Source organism: Furipterus horrens, unplaced genomic scaffold, assembly GCF_987537825.1.
Source record: "Furipterus horrens unplaced genomic scaffold, mFurHor1.1.pri manual_scaffold_2, whole genome shotgun sequence".
Classification (NCBI taxonomy): Eukaryota; Metazoa; Chordata; class Mammalia; order Chiroptera; family Furipteridae; genus Furipterus; species Furipterus horrens.
This window is the reverse complement of record NW_028327172.1, coordinates 116,025,742-116,047,258: the sequence shown is the minus strand read 5'-3', so window position 1 is coordinate 116,047,258 and position 21,517 is coordinate 116,025,742. Positions and strand designations below refer to the sequence as shown.

At 36.8% G+C, this 21,517-nt stretch overlaps 1 protein-coding gene across 1 annotated transcript in view; it reads right to left on the bottom strand.

Moving 5' to 3' along the window:
- Nucleotides 1-1,020: 1,020 nt before the first annotated feature.
- Nucleotides 1,021-21,517, bottom strand: part of METAP1 (methionyl aminopeptidase 1) — a 78,693-nt gene continuing 58,196 nt past the window's right edge. Inside the window, exons 5-11 of the mRNA XM_090266328.1 lie at nt 19,644-19,735; nt 18,081-18,164; nt 15,995-16,133; nt 11,824-11,955; nt 8,749-8,892; nt 4,317-4,382; nt 1,021-2,684 (exon numbers count right to left, since the gene is read on the bottom strand). Coding sequence (XP_090122454.1) covers nt 2,521-2,684; nt 4,317-4,382; nt 8,749-8,892; nt 11,824-11,955; nt 15,995-16,133; nt 18,081-18,164; nt 19,644-19,735 — 821 coding nt within the window. The 3' untranslated portion in view covers nt 1,021-2,520. The remainder of the gene's footprint in view (nt 2,685-4,316; nt 4,383-8,748; nt 8,893-11,823; nt 11,956-15,994; nt 16,134-18,080; nt 18,165-19,643; nt 19,736-21,517) is intronic.

The following is a 21,517-nucleotide window of genomic DNA, read 5'->3' as shown; positions in this document are numbered from 1 at the left end:
TTCTTTCATTTGGGCCACGTTTCTTGGTCTCCTCATTTTGGCAGCCTCCCTGCGTTTGTTTCTATGTATCAGGTAGAGCTATTACTCCGTCCTGATAGCGTGACCTAATGTAGTAGGTGTCCTGTAGGGTCCAGTGGCACAGCCTCCGCTATCACCCAAGCTGGGTATTCAAGGTACAACTTGTGTGGGCTGAGTACACCCTCCTCTTGTAGTTGAACCTTCATTGCTGTTGACAGATCAATAAGAGGGATTTCCCCCAGCCAGTTAACACATTGGCTTTCTTTGAGAAGTTGGCAGAATGATGAAATTAGATGTTTTCTTATCTAAATCTAATAAACATATATAGTTAGATATAGACAATTAGAACAGAGCCCATATTGCTTTAAATCTTCCAAACTGAGAAAAGCATCACCACCAGTAAGGTGTTTTAACAACAACAAAAATCTATCCCACCAAGACTTTTCTCCTGGAGCTGCTGCTTCCTTTTTTAAAAAGATTTTATTTATTTTTTTAGAGCGAAGGGAAGAAAGAAAGAGAGGGAGAGAAGCATCAGTGTGCTAGAGATACATCGATAGGTTGCCTCTCACACACCCCCAACTGGGAACCTGGCCCACAACCCAGAATGTACCCTGCCTGGGAATCAAACAGGCAACCTTTCGGTTCGCAGGCCAGCACTCAACACTCTGAGCCATGCCAGCCAGGGCCTAGAGCTTCTTTTGTGATGATAGAAAATGAATCAGCCCACACTTAATTCCACTATCAGTACATAAAATGCTCCCCTAAATATTCAGCACTCTGTCTTAATAGCTCTTAAAAAAAAATATGGTTGCATCTCAAATGCTTCTGATAGACTGCTGAACTAAACACAGCACTGGAATTTTTATATGGCCAATAAACTTGAAAAAGTAATTTTATTCAAATGGTTATGAGTTTTAGATTATGAAATCAGTCACCCCATTCCCACCATTTCCCTCTGAAATCCCAAACAAATGCAACAAAGTTAATGACTACATGGTGGGATAATCTTTCAAACTTTTTAATCTCCCTTTATACATTATATTAATATTCATATTGCAAGGCATTCCATTCACAAATATTACAGTTTGATAAAAAACGTTCACACACATATCTCCAAAAGCCTATACCAGATTCGGTCACTTAACTAAATCATTAAAATAATAAAATGAAAACATTATCATAATTCTTTTAAAGCAATAAGGTCTGAGGCACTCTGGGAAAGATGTTCTCGTACAAGTATAACATGTCAGTGGTATCAAATTATCTTACAAGAAAGTCACCTGAAACCCAGTAATCAAGTACACTTTAATGACAATGATTTTGATCTGATGTGCCTTCACTGGATACAGTCCCATTTGGACTGAACTACTGAAAGGAAGGAACATAGATACTGGGCAGCTGAGGTCATTTCTAATGAGGTTCCAGCGATGTGAAGGGGAAGTGTGTGTTTGCACTCCAAGGACAGCTGTATCCCTACTGCAAGGAAACAGTCCAGTCTTCAAAGAGTTTCCTTCCTCATCACAACTAGGCTTACTAAATGTTATAATCTAACATCTCACCAGACTTACTCTGCTTACTGCTAGACATTTCAGAACTGGCTTTCCCAATCAATTTCCACAGTGCAACCTCCACTATTCTCTGATGATCTCCAAGGTATGCCCTTGAAATAAAATAGAGAGTGGAAGAAAGGGAACTTTGTTCCTCCCATTTTGACCAAATAGAGGTCTGAAATAGCAATATATTACAAAATCCTCATGCTCTGTGATAGCCACCACCATTTGGAACACGGCTATTTTTGCCATAAACTAGATTTCAAAAAACCTAATAACCTTTTTCCAAAGTGAATTTTGCCACATCTGTTCACTAACACCGTCTGACTGACTGCTTCCTTACACACAACTACATGGGTAAATAATTAGCATGGAGGAGGAGGGAGGCCAGTTCCCAATTAAGAATTAAATCACTGCAAACTATGTGTCCATTTCTGACAGCTTATGACCCTGTTGGAGCAGGATCAACACAAACCCCAGGTCATATAGTGTTCAGTAATTACATATATGGAATTTAAAATGTATACATATATATCTCCTATATAATAAAAAAAAATATCTGAAGCAACACATGTTGCTAAAGTTTCAAGGATTCTCACCTTCCACATTCATCTTTCTGGAAAGCAGCTGGCTCCCGATGGCCCTTGTGGCAGTGATAAAAGCAACTAGAAGCAAAAGTGCTCAAAGGGCAAATGAGAAAACAAGCGTGTAGAGATTTGGGGAGGGCAGATGGGGAAACACTGAAGGGAGTTGAAAAATGTTTCCTTTATTCTTCTTGGCTTTTCCAGACCCAAGACAAGTTCTTGAGGACACATGTCAAATGCTGTAGTACTTCCTTATCTATAGTCAAAACAAAACAAGTAATAAAAAATTTCCTCTTCCATTTTGTACTCTCAATAAAAAGCACAGTACAGCCAGAAGGTGTTACTGAGATGTGCCAGCTCAGCAGAAGTTAAAACTGGGACATGAAGTGAGGCCGCTCGCTGTCCAGTCGCCGGGTTAGGATTTCACAGCCAGTGTCCGTGACCAGCAGGGTGTGCTCGAACTGAGCAGACCGCTTCCCGTCTCTTGTCACTGCGGTCCAACCATCTGGCCAGGTTTCATCCTGCCATCCACCTTAAACAAACAGAAACCATTTCTTAATTCTATCACTCAGTTTCCTAAATAAGCTCTAGGTAAGGGTTTCTGTGTATGCTATGTCCTTCGGTATCACAGAAAACCAATTAGAAAATTCACTATTAAGATTTCTACTTACACTTCAACTAAGTTTTAGCTGAAGTCTTTGATGATACTTCAATTTACCACAGGTGTGTATAACTGGACATGTTTTATACTTCCCAAATATCAAACCAAGATGGCATTTCCAAAATAAAGACACTGGATTTGGCTTTCATTTTAGAAGTTAAATTGATACCACTCATTACAGAAGTACAAGAAAAAAATTGAATGAATGAATTTAGCTCTTTCCTGGTATAACTCTGGCATCTGACTAAATTATAGCCAGTGTTAATATAGATAATCTCACTTAATGCTTACTGCAGCCCTGGGGAGCTGGCAGGATACAAACTGTAATTTCCATTTTACAGAAAAGAAGGCAGCCTCTCAAATGATCTCCATTGCTCCCCTCCTCCACTTGAGTGTGGGCTGGATTTACACTCACTTCTGAGGAAGAGAAGCTGGTAGAAGTGATAGGATGTTTCTCTCAAGATTAAGTTATAAAAAAAGGCCATAGGATCCAAAGAGAGGTATATCCTTACATTCAGGGCCCAGGACTCACTACCTGTACTACTGCCTCACTCTGCACCCCCCGATCCCAACAAAGACCTGGCCGAAAAGAAAGGGGAAGGCTTCACGAAGCAGACCTGGGTTACCACTCGGACATCTCAGTGAGGAGCACTGAACATGACTCTGAGTCTATCATCACTGCCACATGACTGTCACAAGGCGTAACAACAGCGAGGACATAAAACTGCCCAGCGCTAAGCATGTCTGTGCTGGGCTTTCTCCCCCACAGCTGCATGATACCCCCTAATGACATGAGTGCAAACCCTGAAGAGGAAGAACAGCTAAGGACACTGGCGTGTGACAAAATCTGCCATGTAACTGGCTAAATGACTTCAGGCAAGTTACTTAACTTCTTAAAGAATCAGCGTGATCTGCTGTATAATGAGACAGCACCTACCTCATAACTTGTGGAGAATTAAATAATTTACCTGTGTCTGCCTCAAAATGAGTGGGTCTACTTCTTTTCTCCTCTCCTCCACCCCTCACCTGTCCCACATATCAAGCAAAAAATTCTACACAGGCTTGATGCAGGCTTCTGATTATTACAATGCAGGTTTTGGCTGGGGAGCTCAGTTGGTTAGAGCATCACCCCAATACGCCAAGGCTGCGGGTTCATTCCCTGGTCAGGGCACATACAAGAACCAATCAGTGAGTGCATAGGTAAGCAGAACAACAAACTGATGTTTCTCTCCTTCTCTCTCAAATCAATCGATAAAAAAAATTAAACATTTGCTATTACAACACATCCTTAGTATCTTTATGAAAAGGGACCAGGATTCAAGTACTTCAGCATCTACTGACAGCAGGAGAAAGTAGTTCTCTACATGACACTAAATCAAGTTTGAGATAGGACAGGGAGTAGAAGTGAAGCAAAAAGTAAGTGGAGCAGACTACTAATCTGTATTAGTAACCAAAAGTAAATAAAAATTCAATTGAAGAACATACAGCCCCCTTTTTTCTCACCTTCACAAATCATTGGCTCAATTGTGAATACGTGGCCTGCCTTCATCACTCCAACTGCTTTGTTTTCTGAAATTAAAGAAATAAAAAAATCTCAAAACATAGTGTATTTTTGAAAAACTCACTGGAAAAAATATACAACTGTATTCCCATTAGTCATTCTTAATTACCTTCTCCTCTCCTGATCTGCCTTTCTTAAAGTATCATTCAACCAATGATAACCACCTACTTTGCAACAGATACTGTCCTAGGTGCAGTTCATTCTGCTTATATTTTCTTTAGGAAAATACACAGACATCCGTAGGCTAAATCTCAGATGTGATTACAACTTTTATAAAAGGAAAAGTCCAATATTTATGTTACAGTAGGATTAGAACTGCAATCAGAACCAAAGTCCCCTTACTCACCCAGGTGTAACAGTTTAAGGGTGTTTGTGGATGCCGGGTGGGAGTCGGTGCACAGCCCACAGAAACAACTGCATGATTTTCTAAAGTTTTAGAAGTTGTCATCTTTCTCTTATTTTCAAAGGGGAACAAAGCCTCTGAACACTAACCTATTTACTTTTAATGCTCATGCAACTATTCCTTTTTTATTTGAAATCAGAAATACCATTTCTGCCTCCAAATACTGTTTTAGCTTTTTGTCCGAGTTCACGAATACAAGAGTATTTTTCAGGACCATCAAGAGAAATACAACTATGAGTTAAAGCGTCCAGATCAGACCTGCCATCCCCGCAAAATGCCAACATTTAAAAAGAGAGACAGGCCTTTTTAGATGATCTCAGACAAAAACAGAGAAGAGTTTAAGTTTCAAATGAAAAAAACAACTGGTAACAGCCCCAGTAAACAAATGCATGCATTTGCTTGGCCTGACCAGCAGATGGCAAAAGCATGGCTTTCAGGGTTTTTGGTCTGGATGGTAAGTCTTAATGATGGTGACTTCGGTAGTCAACGAAACGTGCCCACTGAGGCTGAATTTACTAAACACCACACTTTCTAGGTATGGTCTAGCCTCCCCCACATGTTTCCTCGTGACTAGCTATCATGCTGCTTTCCACTTTCTTAGGTATTGTCAAAATCTGAGGCGCAAACATAATTTTGACGTTTTATTTCTAATCTCATCAAATTTCTCTCCAAATGACATGCAATTAATTACTACATGTACATAAATGGTCCTAGGTGCTTAAGTATATATATAAAAAAAAAATCACACGTGTCAGTGTGGTGTCAGGGAAAGGGCCGAGCTGTTGGATACAGCAGCACTGGATGCATGTAGTTACTGAACACTTGAAAAGTGACTGGTCAGAAAGAGATAGGCAGTAAGTGTAAAAATATGCCACTTTCAAAGACCAAAAACATATATTAATAACTTCCACATTCATAAAATGTTGAAATGCTAGTATTTTGAATGTGATAGATTAAATAAAATACATCATTAATTTCACCTATTTCTTTTTACACTACTAGAAATTTTTAAATTACATATGTGCCTCATTGATTCTATTGGACGGCACAGACAGAGAATCCAAGTTCCATTCCTATTTCTGCCAGAGATTCCCTATTCGCTATTTACTCATCTTGAGTCATGGTTTCAATTTCTCAACATATATCACTCAACCAATACATGTTATCTGAGTAACTACACTACTGTAGACACTAATTAAGTACTTCTTGAAAAATTCATACCTGCTCTATCATCTACTGCACAGAATTATTGTAATATACATTCTAAATGTAGGATATTAACATCATTACTTCCCAACTATTAATAACTTAAAGAAGCAAACAAATTCTCATCTAATAAGGACTTCTCTTACATAGAATGAGGTGGAGGAAGTTACAGAGCAATTTCTTGGTTCCACCCGCAGCTGGTAAGGAATAGGGAGTTACAAACCAGTGCAGAGATCATTTATATTTCAAAGGCCTCTGCTCCATAAAGACTCCCAGAAGTTTCCTCTAACACTTCCCTAAAGTGATCAAAACATACTCTGATTACATAAACCAGATTTTCGTGTGACTTTTCACAAACATATCAAATGTATGAAATTAAGCACACCTAACTTGCCCATGGCTTCTTTTTTTGGAATGTAAAAAATTTTTTCTAATTGAAGGTTTTGTTTTTTTAAAAAAACCTCAAGTGGCATCTCTTGTACATCAGTGACACCCTATTTTGCTGAACCCAACATCACTGACACATGTCCCCTTCTCTCACAAATTCTATCTTCTTCAGTCTCTCTTTATGTAATCCATACCTAAACCTGAGTCTGTCACCTCTACAAGTAAGGGCACTTTCTTCATTCCCTCCCTTCACACTCCTTTTAATGATACACAGGCAAGGCACACTATTGTAGTCAGAGTGTCTATTTCCATTCTTTCTAAGAGAATGCACATCAGGTGATTACAGGGCTTACCAGGAAGGAATGAAGCTGGCTACTAATTTTCTGTTATTAGCTTTATTTCAAGCACAGTTCACAGCTTTAATTTTATAAAAACTACGTGGTCTGATAATGAATGTTTATTGATCTATGTCAAATGCTGTGCTCTAAACAACCTCTTCAGCTCTTCCTATTAAGCCATTTCTATTCATTTCTCTTCCACTTCAAAACTGTCGATGGCTAGGATTTCAGCACCTAACACCTGGACCACTGCACTGTGCACTGGGCTGACTGGTGACATTAGTCCACATCTCCAATACATTCTAGATACCATTGCCAAATTTGTCTGCCCAAAAAAGCATCTTCACCTTGCCATTCCTCCGCCTGAACAGGTTTCTGAAAATGCCTACAAATAAAGTCAAATATCCTCAGCTGGCACTGTCTATTCCTAGTTCTTAACACAGAATACTAAGCCAAGTTTACATTGTCTCCTTCAGTCTAAACATGCTTCCCCTCCACCTGGAATGCTCTTGCTCACATTCTCCGCCAAACCAAATCTCAGCCATTTATTTCTCCCACAGGACCCAGCACCAAATGCTTCAGTCTTTACTAGACAGCACAGGGTACAGAAGACTGACTCTAGAAAGTCAGACAGAGGCCAGGTACAAATTCCAGCCCTGGCATTTATTTACTAGTTTGGGTAAAGTAAATAAATTATTTCCCTAAACACAGTATCTGCTTTTTAAAACAGGGTTAAAAATTATGCATAGCTGTGATGATCAAATGAGATAAGGCAGCAATTCTCAACCTTTTTCATCTCATGATACACATAAACTCATTACTAAAATTCTGTGGCACACACAAAAATAATTTTGTGGATCTGACAAAAATAGGTATAATTTTGATTCATTTACAAGAAAAAAAATAGTAATAGTAATTACCTACCCTTTTTGCTCCAAAGAAACCTTGGGATAAGCATTTCCATTACTAAGCATTAACCAACCAGACACAACCTTATTATGCAATGGGATCAATAAGATGCAACTCAGTTATAGGATCTATATATGTATGGTTCAAGAGAGGGCAGTCACGCTATTGCTGTGTTGGCTGTTGTGATTATTTTATTTAATAATCTAGGGGAAAAGAGGTAAGTACCTCTGACTAAAACAGTGCTTTCCATGTAAAAATAGATCTGACTTAATCCTAATAACAGTTCTAGGGTAGGTGCCAGCCATTTCCTACTATTGTACAAATGAGAAAACTTAAGTACAAGGAGATACATGAAAGTGTCTGTGTAGCAGTGGCTCATAAATAAAATTGTTAAATTCCTTCTTGCTCACTTATTATGAACAGCTTTCATTTCTAGCACTAAATAATAAGACTTATTCTTACATGTCTTACAGCCCCAAGAAAAAAGGTTTCTGGAAGACACTAACTGTCCTACACTTCCTTTGTTATTCTATGACACAGCACTCAACTTGAGGAAAGGTACTCTGTCTATTCTGCTCTATTTATGCCTACAAATAGTACAGTATCTGACATACACTAAAAACTCAAGTCAAACCAAGATGAACCAATTTCATTTAAGGAATCGGAATAGATACACAGTAGACTGTTGGCTGTACACCAAAATTAGTTTACTTTTCTTTCAGAGTACTCAGCTAGGTAACATTCCTGACCTCCCTTGCAGTTAGTATAGCCATGTGACTAAATGTCTGCCAATGAAAAATAAATGTAAGTGATTATCCCAGTTCCAGGATGACTCATTTAAACCTCCCACGCATACCCCTCCATGCTTCTCCCCTTCCTCCCCAGGATCTACAGATTAAGAGGGGAACTCCCAAAGTGATCTTGAAAGCTATAGTTTGAAAATGACAGAGCCTAAGTCACAGAGTAACTCCCCTGCTCCCAGTGACCAAATACACATGCTCTGGACTGTGAACAAGATGAACCTATAAACATGTATTGTGCTTGAGCAAATATACAGGCCCTGTTAAATATTTAAATAAATATTTGTTGAATAAATGGTTAGAAAATACCAGATCCTTGGACAGTACTTACTGGCATAGTGGGGTACATTGGGGGCTGTATGAAAAAGTTTATGGATTCCATGCCCACAGTAGCTTCGAACAACTGAAAAACCATTTGCTTGGGCATGCTTCTGAATAATGTTTCCCAATTCTCTGTATCGAACGCCAGGTTTCACTAGAAGGGAAAGAGAAGACTTATGAAACAGTAATAATACCTAACATTACTATGCAATTATTTATCTATGTGCCAGGAACCCTTCTGAATGAGGCATAGAGAGGCTATTCTAGTAGTACATGGCAAAGCTGCAATTCAAACAGCAGCACCTGAACTTCCTCTTTTGAAGCGTAAAAGGACCACATGTATACAGTAAGTGGGGGGAGGCACATTTTGCTTTCTGAATAAACAAGAGAATGGAAAACACTTCTCTTCTTCTCCTTCCCTAAGGTCAAGTGTGCTATTCTATTAAAGTGAGCACACAAGATAAGAGGAAAGACCATCACGAGAAAAAAGAATGTCCAAAAAGTAACTTGACTTGTCCTGAGTTTCAGTCTCTTCTTATCAACTCCTCAAAGAATTACTTCCTAGGGGCTTCTTTCTTCCCATAAAAGTGGTTCTCAAATTATTCACAGATGCCTCTGGGGGTAGGGTATAGAAAGGTACTTTGCACTAGTACATACTTCCTACTTTGTTTAATTTTTATGACTTTTACTTCCATTTCAATAAAAACCAAAACAAAAGAAGTGGTTCTCATTGCTGTTATGTCTCTCCTAGCATTGAGATCCCTAGCACTGGGCCCTGCCAGACCCCTGGGGAATCTAGCCCTGGTTCTGGAGGTCGTCGGATTCCCTAGTCCCCTGCTCTGCCTGATTTCCAATCTGAGGTTCAGATGCAACATATTTTCTCCAGGCAATCAAATTTCTGGGCAAATAGCTCAAGAATTCATTTTCATTAATATTTACTTGCTCTTAACCAGATGTTCCAGGTTGACATTTTTTGGGGGGTGGGAGGTTAATGATTTTAAGGAACTGTGCTGACTTTCATAATGATTTCCTTCATTCCAATTCAAGCCTTCCTATCACTCCCAATCAATGGGAAGAAAAGCAAAATCTTAACCCATGTTGTACAGTATAAAATAAAGAAAATCCCTGTTCATCAATATGAGGAACAGTAAAAGGGGAAATTCCTCCCTAATTCTCAAAGCAGAGACAATCCTGGTCCCAAGGGTGTAGTATCTGGCGGTATTTTTGGCTGCCACAACTAGGAGTGGTGGGGCCAATCCCTAGATAGAGATCAGGGATGCTACTAAGCAACCCACAATGTACAGGCCCCTAAAACAGAATTCACAGCTGTCTGGTTATTTCAATCAACTCAGAGAGAAACAAAAAGGATGTAAACATTGAATGCATTATCTTCCACAAACCCTAACAATTATTTAAAACTAAAGCTTCCACAAATGAGAAACTGAACACTAAAGTTCTCATCTCACAATACAACCAGGAATATTCAAGTATTTTAATAATCAACAGTGAATATATAAAAAGAAACCTCACACATTGCTGATACATAAAAATATCACATGTTTTTATTTTTCATTACTCCAACTTCATTAAATTAGTAAAAGTTCTGTCATCTCCCATGCATGTTAAATGAAGGAAAAACAATAGACAATGGATCTGTTACTAGAGATAACTGTATGTTTGCCAAAGAATCCTGTGCTGTCCTGTCCTGTTGATTAGGGTTATTTTATTTTATTTTCTTTGTGGTGGTGGAGTGGCTGTGGAGGGATGCAGATAAACACTGAACAATAAAGCTGAAATGCTGTGGATTTCAACTGGAAGCTGTTTGCCCTCAAACTGTCCTGTTTGTGTAATAGACTGTTACCATTTGCAACAAGACTTCCCGTCTCCTCACAAGCTTAAGCATAAACAAACAAACAAAAATCCTGGATGAATTGTTTGTATAGACAAAGAGAGCCTGAGAAAAATCCTACAGAAATACATCTCTACCCAAAGATATTATTCACTATAATGGCAAGACATCTAGAAAACACCGAAATCTGATAGGGGAATAGTTGTGGAAGTTTTTATATTATGGAATATATAGCCATGAAAAGAATGCCATAGCCCTGGCCAGGTGGCTCACTTGGTTGGAGCGTTGTCCAGCACACCAAAACGTTGTGAGTTAGAACCCCAGTTGGGAATATACAAGAGGAAACTAATTAATGTTTCTCTCTCTTTTTTCTCACATCAATAAATATATCCTTAGAAGAAGATATTTAAAAAATCTTTTTTTTAAAGAATGCACCCTGACTGGTGTGGCTCAGTGGTTTAGGCATTGTCCTGGGAACCAAAAGTCACCGGTTCAATTCCAGGTCAGGGCACATGCCTGGGCTGCGGGCCAAATCCCTGGATGGGGGCATGCAAGAGGCAACAGATCAATGTTTCTGTCCCTCTCTTTCTCCCTTCCTTCCCCTCTCTCTAAAAATAAAAATAAAATCTTTATAAAAAGAAAAAACAGAATGCATGTAGGTACACATGCTAATTTGGAAAGATCCCTAGGTATTATTAGCTAAAAAGTACCAAACTACAGAATACTACAAATATTATGATTCCATTTATCCTTAAACACATACACATAAGTATGTGTGTACATGTGTGTCTTTATGCACAGATGAAAAAAACCTTTTAAAAGTGAATACCTCTGGAGAAAAGATATGAAAAGAGGCCAAGTATAAAGGAGAATCATTCAATTTTTTTCTCCTTCATAATCTAGCATCTTCTTTTAGATTTTTTATGAGAATGTAATATTAATGAAAGAATAAAAAAGTAGGAAAAAATTTATACTCAAGAACTATCCATACATTACTCCTCATTTATCAGCCAAAGAAAGATAAATCACAGATGAGACAAAGGACAATAAACAATTATTCAGTCCATCCTCATCAAGGGATTCCAAACCTTCCTTACACAATTACTATGAAAACCCAAAGCTATCTCAGGCGGGGGAGAGGCAAAGCCTGGCAGGGACAGGAATGGCCAGTGCAGTGATGAGTCTTTCAAGTCCCATCAACAAAGAGCAGTTTCAGCGATGCCCAGCATGGCTGACCTGCGTCAATGGCTTGCATCAGGCACTCATACGTAGTCTGAACCAGCTTCCGTGCTCCCTCATCCACATCTCCAACAAAAAAAGTCTCGTTCAGGTCCCCGTGATAACCATTGCGGTAAAGAGTGATGTCCACTGCAAAAAAATGTGCAAACATAAAGACCGTATTTGTTTTTATTTCAAAATTGAAGTACTTTCCGCAACATGACAGCATCAAGCAGCTTAATGACAAGGGTAACTCCTCAATTCTCCTATTAGACCCCAGTGGATATAGAGGCATGGCCCACCAGGCATTCTTACCTATAGTGGAAGTAAGCTCACTGTGCAAAACAGGCACATGGTCATGCGCAGCACAAGCCAGATGGTGGGCTTTTATATACTCTTATAAAGTAGTAATCAGATCATTTATGGCAGAAGAAAAATGCACCCAGGATATATTCATGCAAGATCAATACCCTGAGTTAGTAACATTAAATGAAAGACTTTACTACATTTGACATTAAAAAGAAAATATTGCTTTAATTTATTATCTGCAACCAATTTTTCCTCTTGGTGAACCAATAAATAGAAAAACTTACACTACTCTTCACTTATTTTTCAAATACTAATTTGCTTTCCACATCTTTGTGAATATTCATCCATCTCTTTGTCCCCATGTTTAAGAATACAGATTATTGCTATACAATTATAATACATTAAAGGTATACTAGACAGCACATTAAATATTTTTTATAATTTATTTTAATATACTTTATTGATTATGCTGTTACAGTCATCACAATTTCTTTTCCCTTTGTTCCCCTCCACCCAGTGACGCCCCCTCCAGTTGTCCCCCCCTTAGTCCATAGCCATTGGTTTTGCATATAGTTCTTCTCAACATCTTCCTGTCTACTTCACTCCCTCCTACTATGCTTCTTAATTCCTGTACCATCTCCATCCCCCCCACTAACCTCCCCCCATAATGTTCCCCATACCCATAATTCTTTTACCACTCTCGTTGCGTAGTTTGCCTTTGTTTCGGTTCCCTAGCTTCTGTTGTTGGTTGTTGTGATATAGTTTTCATTTTAATGTTCATAGTTTTGATCCTCTTTCTCCTAAACAAGTCCCTTCAACATTTCATATAACAGTGGTTTGGATCTGATGAACTCCTTCAGTTTTATTTTGTCCTGGAAGCACTTTCTCTGCCCTTCTATTCTGAATGATAGCTTCACTGGATAGAGTATTCGTGGCTGTAGGTTCTTGGCTTTTCATTACTTTGAATATTTCTTGCCAGTCCCTTCTTGCCTGTAGAATTTCTTTTGAGAAATCAGCTGATAGTCTTATTGGGACCCCTTTGTACATAATTCTCTTCTCTGCTTTTAAGATTCTCTCTTTATCCTCAATTTTCAACATTTTGATTATAATGTGTGTGTGGTTCTCCCTGGGTCATTTTTTTGGAACTCTCTGTGCATCCTGGACCTGTAAGTCTATTTCCTTCTCCAAGTTAGGGAAGTTCTGCTTCACTATTTTTTCACATAATTTTTCCATTTCTAGTTCTTCTTCACCTTCTGGCAACCCTATGATTCAGATGTTGGCCTGCTTATAGTTGTCCCATAGGTTTCTGAGGCTCTCCTCATTTTCCTCACTTTTTGTTTCCTCTTTCTGCACTGATCGACTGTTTGTTCCTTCCCTATGTTCCGATTTGTTGATTTGATTCCTGGTTTTCTTGCCCTCACCACTAGTTTCATATGTGTTTTTGTTCATTTCAGCAGGACTAGCCTTCATTCCTTCCCCATCTTGTTTAAGATCTGCTGTTAGGTCTGTAAGTGCTTTTATAAGCAAAGCTCTGAACTGTGCCTCAGAAATGCTTTCTATCTGCTGCTTCGTTAGATTAGATCTTTGCTGTCTGGTCAGCTGCGTCACCGGCAGCTCTATCATGATCTGTGCCATCCTGACAGTTTTGTGTTTACCTTGGCTTCCTGGGCAGGGCTGTCACACCTCCTACACTAAAGGGGGTAGAGCCCTGTGCACTTGTCACAACCGGGCAACCCTTTTTATCATGCTGTGGCGTTTTCTGTGGGGTGGGGATCCAAGATGGATTCCTGCCATTCACTCTCCGCTGAGAGACTGGGAGCCTCCTCCTCCATCCTCATCCGCTCTGGGCCTCACAGTCCAAGCAACGGGGGTCTGCCTTCCCCGGCGTTGGTATTGCAAGCTGACAGTCTGGTCTGCAGCCGACTGTGCTCCCCAAGCACTTCTCGCCTCTCCCTAAATACAGGTGTCTGTGGTTACCGCTGTCCCACTGCTGTTGCCGCTATTGCTGCTGCCAGCACAGCTTGACCTCTCTGCCCCAGCTTCGCCCCTCCTACCCGTCCAGATGAGCACCACTTCTTTATAACTTCATATGTTGAACTTCCATTTATTTTCTGGAATTTCTGGTTATTTCTGGTTTTGTGGTAGCTGTATTTCTTAGTTGTGGAGGGAGACAGAGCGTGTCAGTATAGGCCTCCATCTTGGCCAGAAGTCTCCTGTGTGTTTGCCTCTGTGTCTTAGGTAGAGCTGTCGCTCCTGTCTGGATGAGTATTTCTTCTTTATATATTTGTTTGTTGGACTTCCATGCAGTTTGATTTTCTGGAACTTCTGGTTGTCTCCAGTTTTGAGGCAGTTGTATTCCTTCTTAGTTGTGGAGGGAGACGCAGCATGTCTGACTATGCCTCCATCTTGGCCGGAAATCCCTTAAATAAATATTTTTAAACTATAAATTTTCAATCAACCTACAATATCACAGTACAGATGGGCTGGCTCTAGCATGATACACACATCCCTAAAAAAACTCACACATTATGCATGTCATAAATAACAGGATTTATATGAAAAAACAGGGATGGGCAGACCCCTCAAAAACTATGGAAGTTTATAAACAGATGCTCTAACTAAAGCAATAACAATCCAAATAAAAACAGTGTCTCCACCATCATCCACAGCCAGCATCACAGCTGGTGCATTCTCTGCAGCCTTTAACACTTGGGTTCACGCTTCCTCATTTGATATGTAGGTCCTTGAAGATGCTGGATTACTAAAGAGACCAAGTTCATCAACATTAAAACTCTGGATTGGCCAAACAGTTTGTTGGTTTTTTCCAGAAGATGGCTCTAGTAGTGTTTACTTGTCTTTAACTTGATTTGAAACAATTTTGTTAGACTTTATTGTGACAGCTGTCATGTCAGTGTGCATTAAAAAAAATCTTATCAAAAATGGTGAATTTTTGTGTAGCCATTTTAATATTGAAGATGGAAGAAAATACCCATTTTCAGCATATTATGCTTTATTATTTCAAGAAAGGCAAAAACGCAGCTAAAACACAAAACAAGCTTTGTGCAGTGTATGAAGAAGGTGCTGTGACTAATCAAATATGTCAAATGTGGTTTGCAGAGTTTTGTGCCGATTTCTCTCCGGACAATGCTCCATGATAGGTAGGGGAGACCAGATGAAGTTGACAGCGATCAAACTGAGACATTAATTGAGAACAATCAACATTATACCACATGGGAGATGGCCAACGTAACTCAAAATAGCCAAATCAATAAAGTTATTGGTGAAAATGAAAAATGTGTCCTTTATTTTACAGAAAAAAACTAAACAGACTTTTTGGCCAACCCAATACCATCTAGGAGATGCCTTCTTCATCTGGTTTTTTTTAATAATAGAGGGAAATGTCTGAGCAACTTCTTCCTCTACATTTGCAGCTTCCCAAGACAACTTAACTTCTAACATGAGGGGAGGCATTTTTGTAGGATTTTTAGCTTTTTTTTCCTTAAGGTCTTCATGTATTACTAAAGATTTCTCTTTATCTTCAAGAAAGCCTGCTCTGAACTCATTCAAACAATTAGCAGACTAAAACGAAAAGGGAAAAAATCCCATCTGAATCAACATTACTCCCACATTTCACTGGCATATTTATCAATTACATGAGATATGCTGCATTAAAGAAATACATGCTGTACCAAATGCATCATACTAGAATTACCTTAAAACCATTAAAAAAAGTATTTCACAGATTTAAGATTTAAAATTTTAAATATGAAAAAGGGTAAGTTAAAGACAGGAAGTAAGGAAAGAAAATACAAGTCGGTATCAGATTCCTCAAACCTTGGTGTTTCTTTGCTCATAGTGACAAAACTCACATATTTCTTACCATTAACAATGTCACCTTCTTGCAAGGGCCGTCTGTCTGGAATTCCATGACAGATCACTTCATTCACTGAAGTACAACAAGACTTTGGGAAATTATAATAATTCAAGGGAGAAGGATAGCAATTTCTTGCAATGCATGCCTACAATAAATTAAGATACAGAAAAAATAATTTGGAATGTATAAAAAGAAATTAATCCTATGCAATTAACCAAATTTTAAAATTCAAAAACTGTGAAAATTTTGCTGTGCAGATGCTCTTAATGAAGAATTTGCTTAGTATTTTATTTTAGAAATAGCTGTATTTTTTATCTTACACAGTATATAACAGGGTTTGTGTGAGTCAGACTTAGGTAAACCAGTTTACTGAAAATAGCAAAAGAAAAGCAAATTTACACATTACATATACAAACTGAATATTCTAGAACTACTTATGAAAAATATCATTTCAAGTAAAAAAGATAATAAAGTAAATATCAGCATGCACTTTTAATGAAATTATAATTTCTTATATAAAAACAAGTCTATACCCTACGACCAAAAAAATGAATACTAGTATAATTAAGATATGGTAAAGTACTTCACTACATCCATGTGGAACAAGAAAGAAACCTCTAAGAAAATGGTCTGGTTTTCTATAACAAGTCCTACTTTACTATAAGATATTTTTTACATAGTGGCAGTCATAGTATATATAATATTTCTTCATACTACCACACAGTCTTCAGACTAATAATTTTTAAATAGCTGCACATAACACAATTTGTGGAAAACACAATACTTTTGGAAATTTAAATTACGTTTCTTCAATTGCAAAAAATATCACTCCTTGCCAATAACCACATAAATATCACTTCTCCCTTGCTTAAAAATATACTTCTATATTTCTTTTAAAAAATTATCTATGTTCTCACTTCCATGTCCATATTCATTTTCTTTTTGTTGATTATAACAAGACCGTTCCGACCAAAAATGCCACCTCCATCACAAGCTGTGGACCAACCTTAGGCAAGTTAACCTCTCTCTGTCTCAGTTTCCTTATCTATAAAATGGAGATGTTAGTACTGACTACATTATGGGGCTGTTGAGGACATTAAATGAGTTAGTAAAAGAGCACTTGGCTCACAGGAAGTACTCAAAGTGCTATTACTACATATTTTATAACATATGGAACAATAACCAAAAATCAGGGTTTGCATCTTTTGAATATAAAGTCTTTAAAAACATGTTTATACTCAAGACACATTGTCAAATTTCCTTTCAAAAGGGCTGCCCCAATTTACAAAACCACATTTCATAATCCCCACCTAAGCAGTGGATATAAACATTTTAAAAAAGACTTAATAATGTAGTGGATCTTTATGATTTGCATTTGTTTAATGACCAGAGCAAGTTTAATTAGTTTTCCATATGGCTTATTAACTAGTTATTGCTCTTCTTTTGTGAATAATTATTCACAGAATGTGTGCACTCATCTACTATAGGATTTTAAGGTCTCTCCTTGATGGACAGGCAATATTTATTAAAAAAAGATACCCCTATATCATATTTACTACAAATACAGGGTGGGGCAATGTAGGTTTACAGTTGTTCATATGCAAAATAATACAATAATTAACAAATAATAATGCAAGAACGATCTGTTTCATGCACTCACAACTATAAACCTACTTTTGTTCCACCCTGTATCTGGTCTATTTGCTGCCTTATTGCTATGGATATGAAAGGTAATTTTTATTTTTAACACTAATCCAGTTTCAGAACTTGTATTCTTTTTACTTCAGAATATCTGATGTACGTAGTGGCATGATTTATTTCAAGCAGTAAAAAAATTAATCATTTATAAAAGCTAAACTAAAATGTTATGAAATATGAGGTTTCAGAAACAAGGTATTTCACAGACACAGACACTTAAAAATGGGAATAATGACTGTTGAATATATTTTATATTTGAAACGAAGTGAAAATTTGCTTTCAAATTAGCTTAGCCAAGTTACTTTAGACATTCAGAATTTGCTTATTTAATTTTAGAACTCTAAAACATTTAATGATGTGAAAAAATTTCAAAGCATAAAAGTAAAGTCCTTACTAAGTGCACAGAATGATCTATTTCTTCAGTAGTTACACCTGGCTTAATCATTCCAGCGGCAATGTCCAGTACTTCTCTAGCAAGCTGTAAAAGAGAAACCCTTAATACTTAATACACTCAACAAGAAATGAAATAAAAGTGGAAATTTATACCCTCTGCACTATCATAGATTCTGTGAGAGATTCATAAAGTGCATCTCACCTTGAATATTATAATCCTGACTCTCCATTTTAAAAACCATTTGTATTTCTTATGCCCACCAATAAATATGTGTGTAAATATATAAATAAAAGTGGACTAACTAGTAAATAGCTTAATAAATTTGATTGATTTCTACGTGAAAATGTACATCTTAAATAGTCTAAACAATGATCAGCTGGTGAAGGCTGAGTCCTGCCATGTTTTTCATAATGGGAAAAAGAAGGAAGGGAAATAAAAGAATACATGAATGATTTTCCACAAAGCATCACAGCACATAGTGATAGAAATATAAATTTCTCCAGATTATCAAAGAAAGTTCACTTTAAAGCACTGAATAAAAATTTAAAGGATAATTTCTAAATAAACATTATCAATTCTTTGATTTTTTTTCCTAAGAAAAATGTGAACATGTGACTGTAAGTATCAGCCACTAATACCACACTGCATAGGTATTCACAACAGGAGTTTCAGGTTAACTTTACATACGCCTTAAACTCTGCTCTATGTTATAGTGACTTGTGAAAATAAAATGACAAAATGTCATAAAAACCTGGTTCTTTAAAAAAATAATACAAGGGGTAACAGAAATAGATTCTCAACTCAATATACATTTCCTGCCATATTAATTTTCAAATAGGCTATTTAATTAGACAACAACTGTCGCACAGAATTATATAACAAAAACTTAATCAAAAGCATTGGGTTGGGCAAAAGTTTGTTTAGTTTTTCCTGTATGATAGCTCTAGTAGTGCATTGTTAGTTGTCTTTAATTTCATTCAAAACAATTTTAAGATTGTATTGTGAGAGCTTTCATTTCAATGTGAATTTTTTAAATCTAATCAAAATTGGTGAATTTTTGTGTAACTATTTTAATATTGAATATGGAAGAAAATATGCAACATCTTCAGCACATTATGCTTTAGTATTTCAAGAAAAGTAAAAATGTAACTGAAACACATGAAAAGATTTGTGCAGTGTATGGGGAAGGTACTGTGACTGATCAAATGTGTCAAAAGTGGTTTGCAAAGTTTCTTGGTACTATTGACATTCTGGCCAAACAATTCTTTGCTGTGGGGCTGTCTTATGCATTGGAAGATGTGTAGCAGCACCCCTGGCCTCTATCCACTAGAAGCCAATAGTGGGAGATGGCCGATATGCTCAAAATATCCAAATCAATAAAGTTATTGGTGAAAATGAAAAATGTGTTTTATTTTATGGAAAAAACTAAATGGACTTTTTGGCCAACCCAACAGTATGGCTAGTCATAGCTTTACAACATAAAAATGTCTGCCCTTTGTAAATCAGCATGTCTAACAAATGTTTAGAAGTATTCCACACCATAAGGGAAAAAGAAATGCTTACCCTACATACGAGTCGCATCCCTTCTATATCTTCAGATGAGAGTAATTTAATTTGAGAGGTACCTTTAAGAGCCTGTTCAGATTCAGACATTCCTGAAAAGGAAAATAAGTAAGGAAGAACAAATGAACAGAAAGATGTAGTATTAGGCATAACTGTCTTCACTATTTCACACAACAGTATTTCATAATTTAGGAGGATCCAGGTCAGATTTTTTGAAAAAGTATTTTCAATATGAAAAGGAAATTTACTAAGTAAACTGAAGGAAGAATTCTAAAGAACAAATTTACAGATCTATTAGAATTCAGTCTATATGGATATATATTATATGACAGGCAGTGTGCTAATAGGTCAGTAAATGATTCGCATTTAAATAGTACCACACAATTTACAAACTGCTTTCATGATCATCATCTTGTAATGAAACTATACACCAGCAATTGATGAATCAATTACACACATTAATTTTTTAAAACAGGAACCTAAGTCAGTGTTTTTTAAACTGCTGTTTGTGACCTGGTAGTGGGCTATGACTAATGTTTTTTAAAGTAAATAGATGAAATAGAAAATATTAGATTATATCATACATAGAGCAAGGGTAAGTGCTGCTGTGAAATGCTTGACTGATAATTTATACACACATGCATACACATATACACAGATCATATTACAAAATATATTTCTCACTCTGGGTTACAGTAAAAAGTATTGAAAAATATTGCCCTAAGAATATTCCTTAATAAAATTACCTTAACTCATATTATTCATATATATTTAAAAATAGAGCCAGTATACTAATATTTCAGAATCTGACCAAAAATATAACAATATATTAGTATTTTTAATACATGCTGATATAAAAAAATCCCAACTAAAATATTATTAAACAGTATCCAGGATACATATAATACACCATGACTGAAGTGAGGTTCCTTTTGGAAAGGCAAAGATAGTTCAGTATTAACAAATCTATTAATTCACCACAGCTATAGATTAAGGAAGGAAAAATAAAGAAATGATCATCTAGAAGGATAATTCTGATAACACAGCCAGCATGATAACTATAAATCTCAAGCCAAGAACCCACATCATGGAATACCCACCATCAGCACCCCTAGTTAACATGGTTCTGACAGTATTAGCAAGTATTTAAACAAGAGAAAGAAGACAAAAGAAGCTAGAAAATATAGAAGATACTATTTAAGAAAAACTAAAAACGATAAAGTATCCAGGAATAAACTTAATAAAAGACCTAATGAAGAAAAATTTTTAAATACCACTGAAAGACATAAAACGAGACTTAAATAAAACAGAAAAACATACCCTGTTCTTGGATAGGAAGCCTCAATATTGTAAAGGTGTCAATTCTTCCCAAATTAGTCTATAAATTTTATACTATCCCAATAAAAAATGGCAACAGGATATTTTGGGGAACCAGACAAGCTGATTCCAAATTTCACATGGAAAAACAAACATGAAAGAATAGCCAGGAAAATTCTGAAAAAGAGGAAAGGTGGGGGCAACAAGGCCTACCAAATATTAAAACATTATATAGGTATAATAATTAAGTTTGGCAATGGCACATGATTAGACAAATGGGTTAATAAAACAGAATATAATCCAAAAACAGACTCAAAGACCTGTGAGAATTTAATATAATGATATTATATTAAATTTTAAATTAAAAATTGCATTTTAATCAATACGAAAAAGATATTTTAACTAACTAGTGATGTGAAAACCAGATATTCTTTGGGGGAGAAAAAGTTTCATCCATACTTAATCCTAAATACTAAATAAAAATTTTATCACTAATAAAAAGACAGTAACCATAAAAACAGTGGAAGAAAAAAATGGAAAAATATTTTTATAATCTC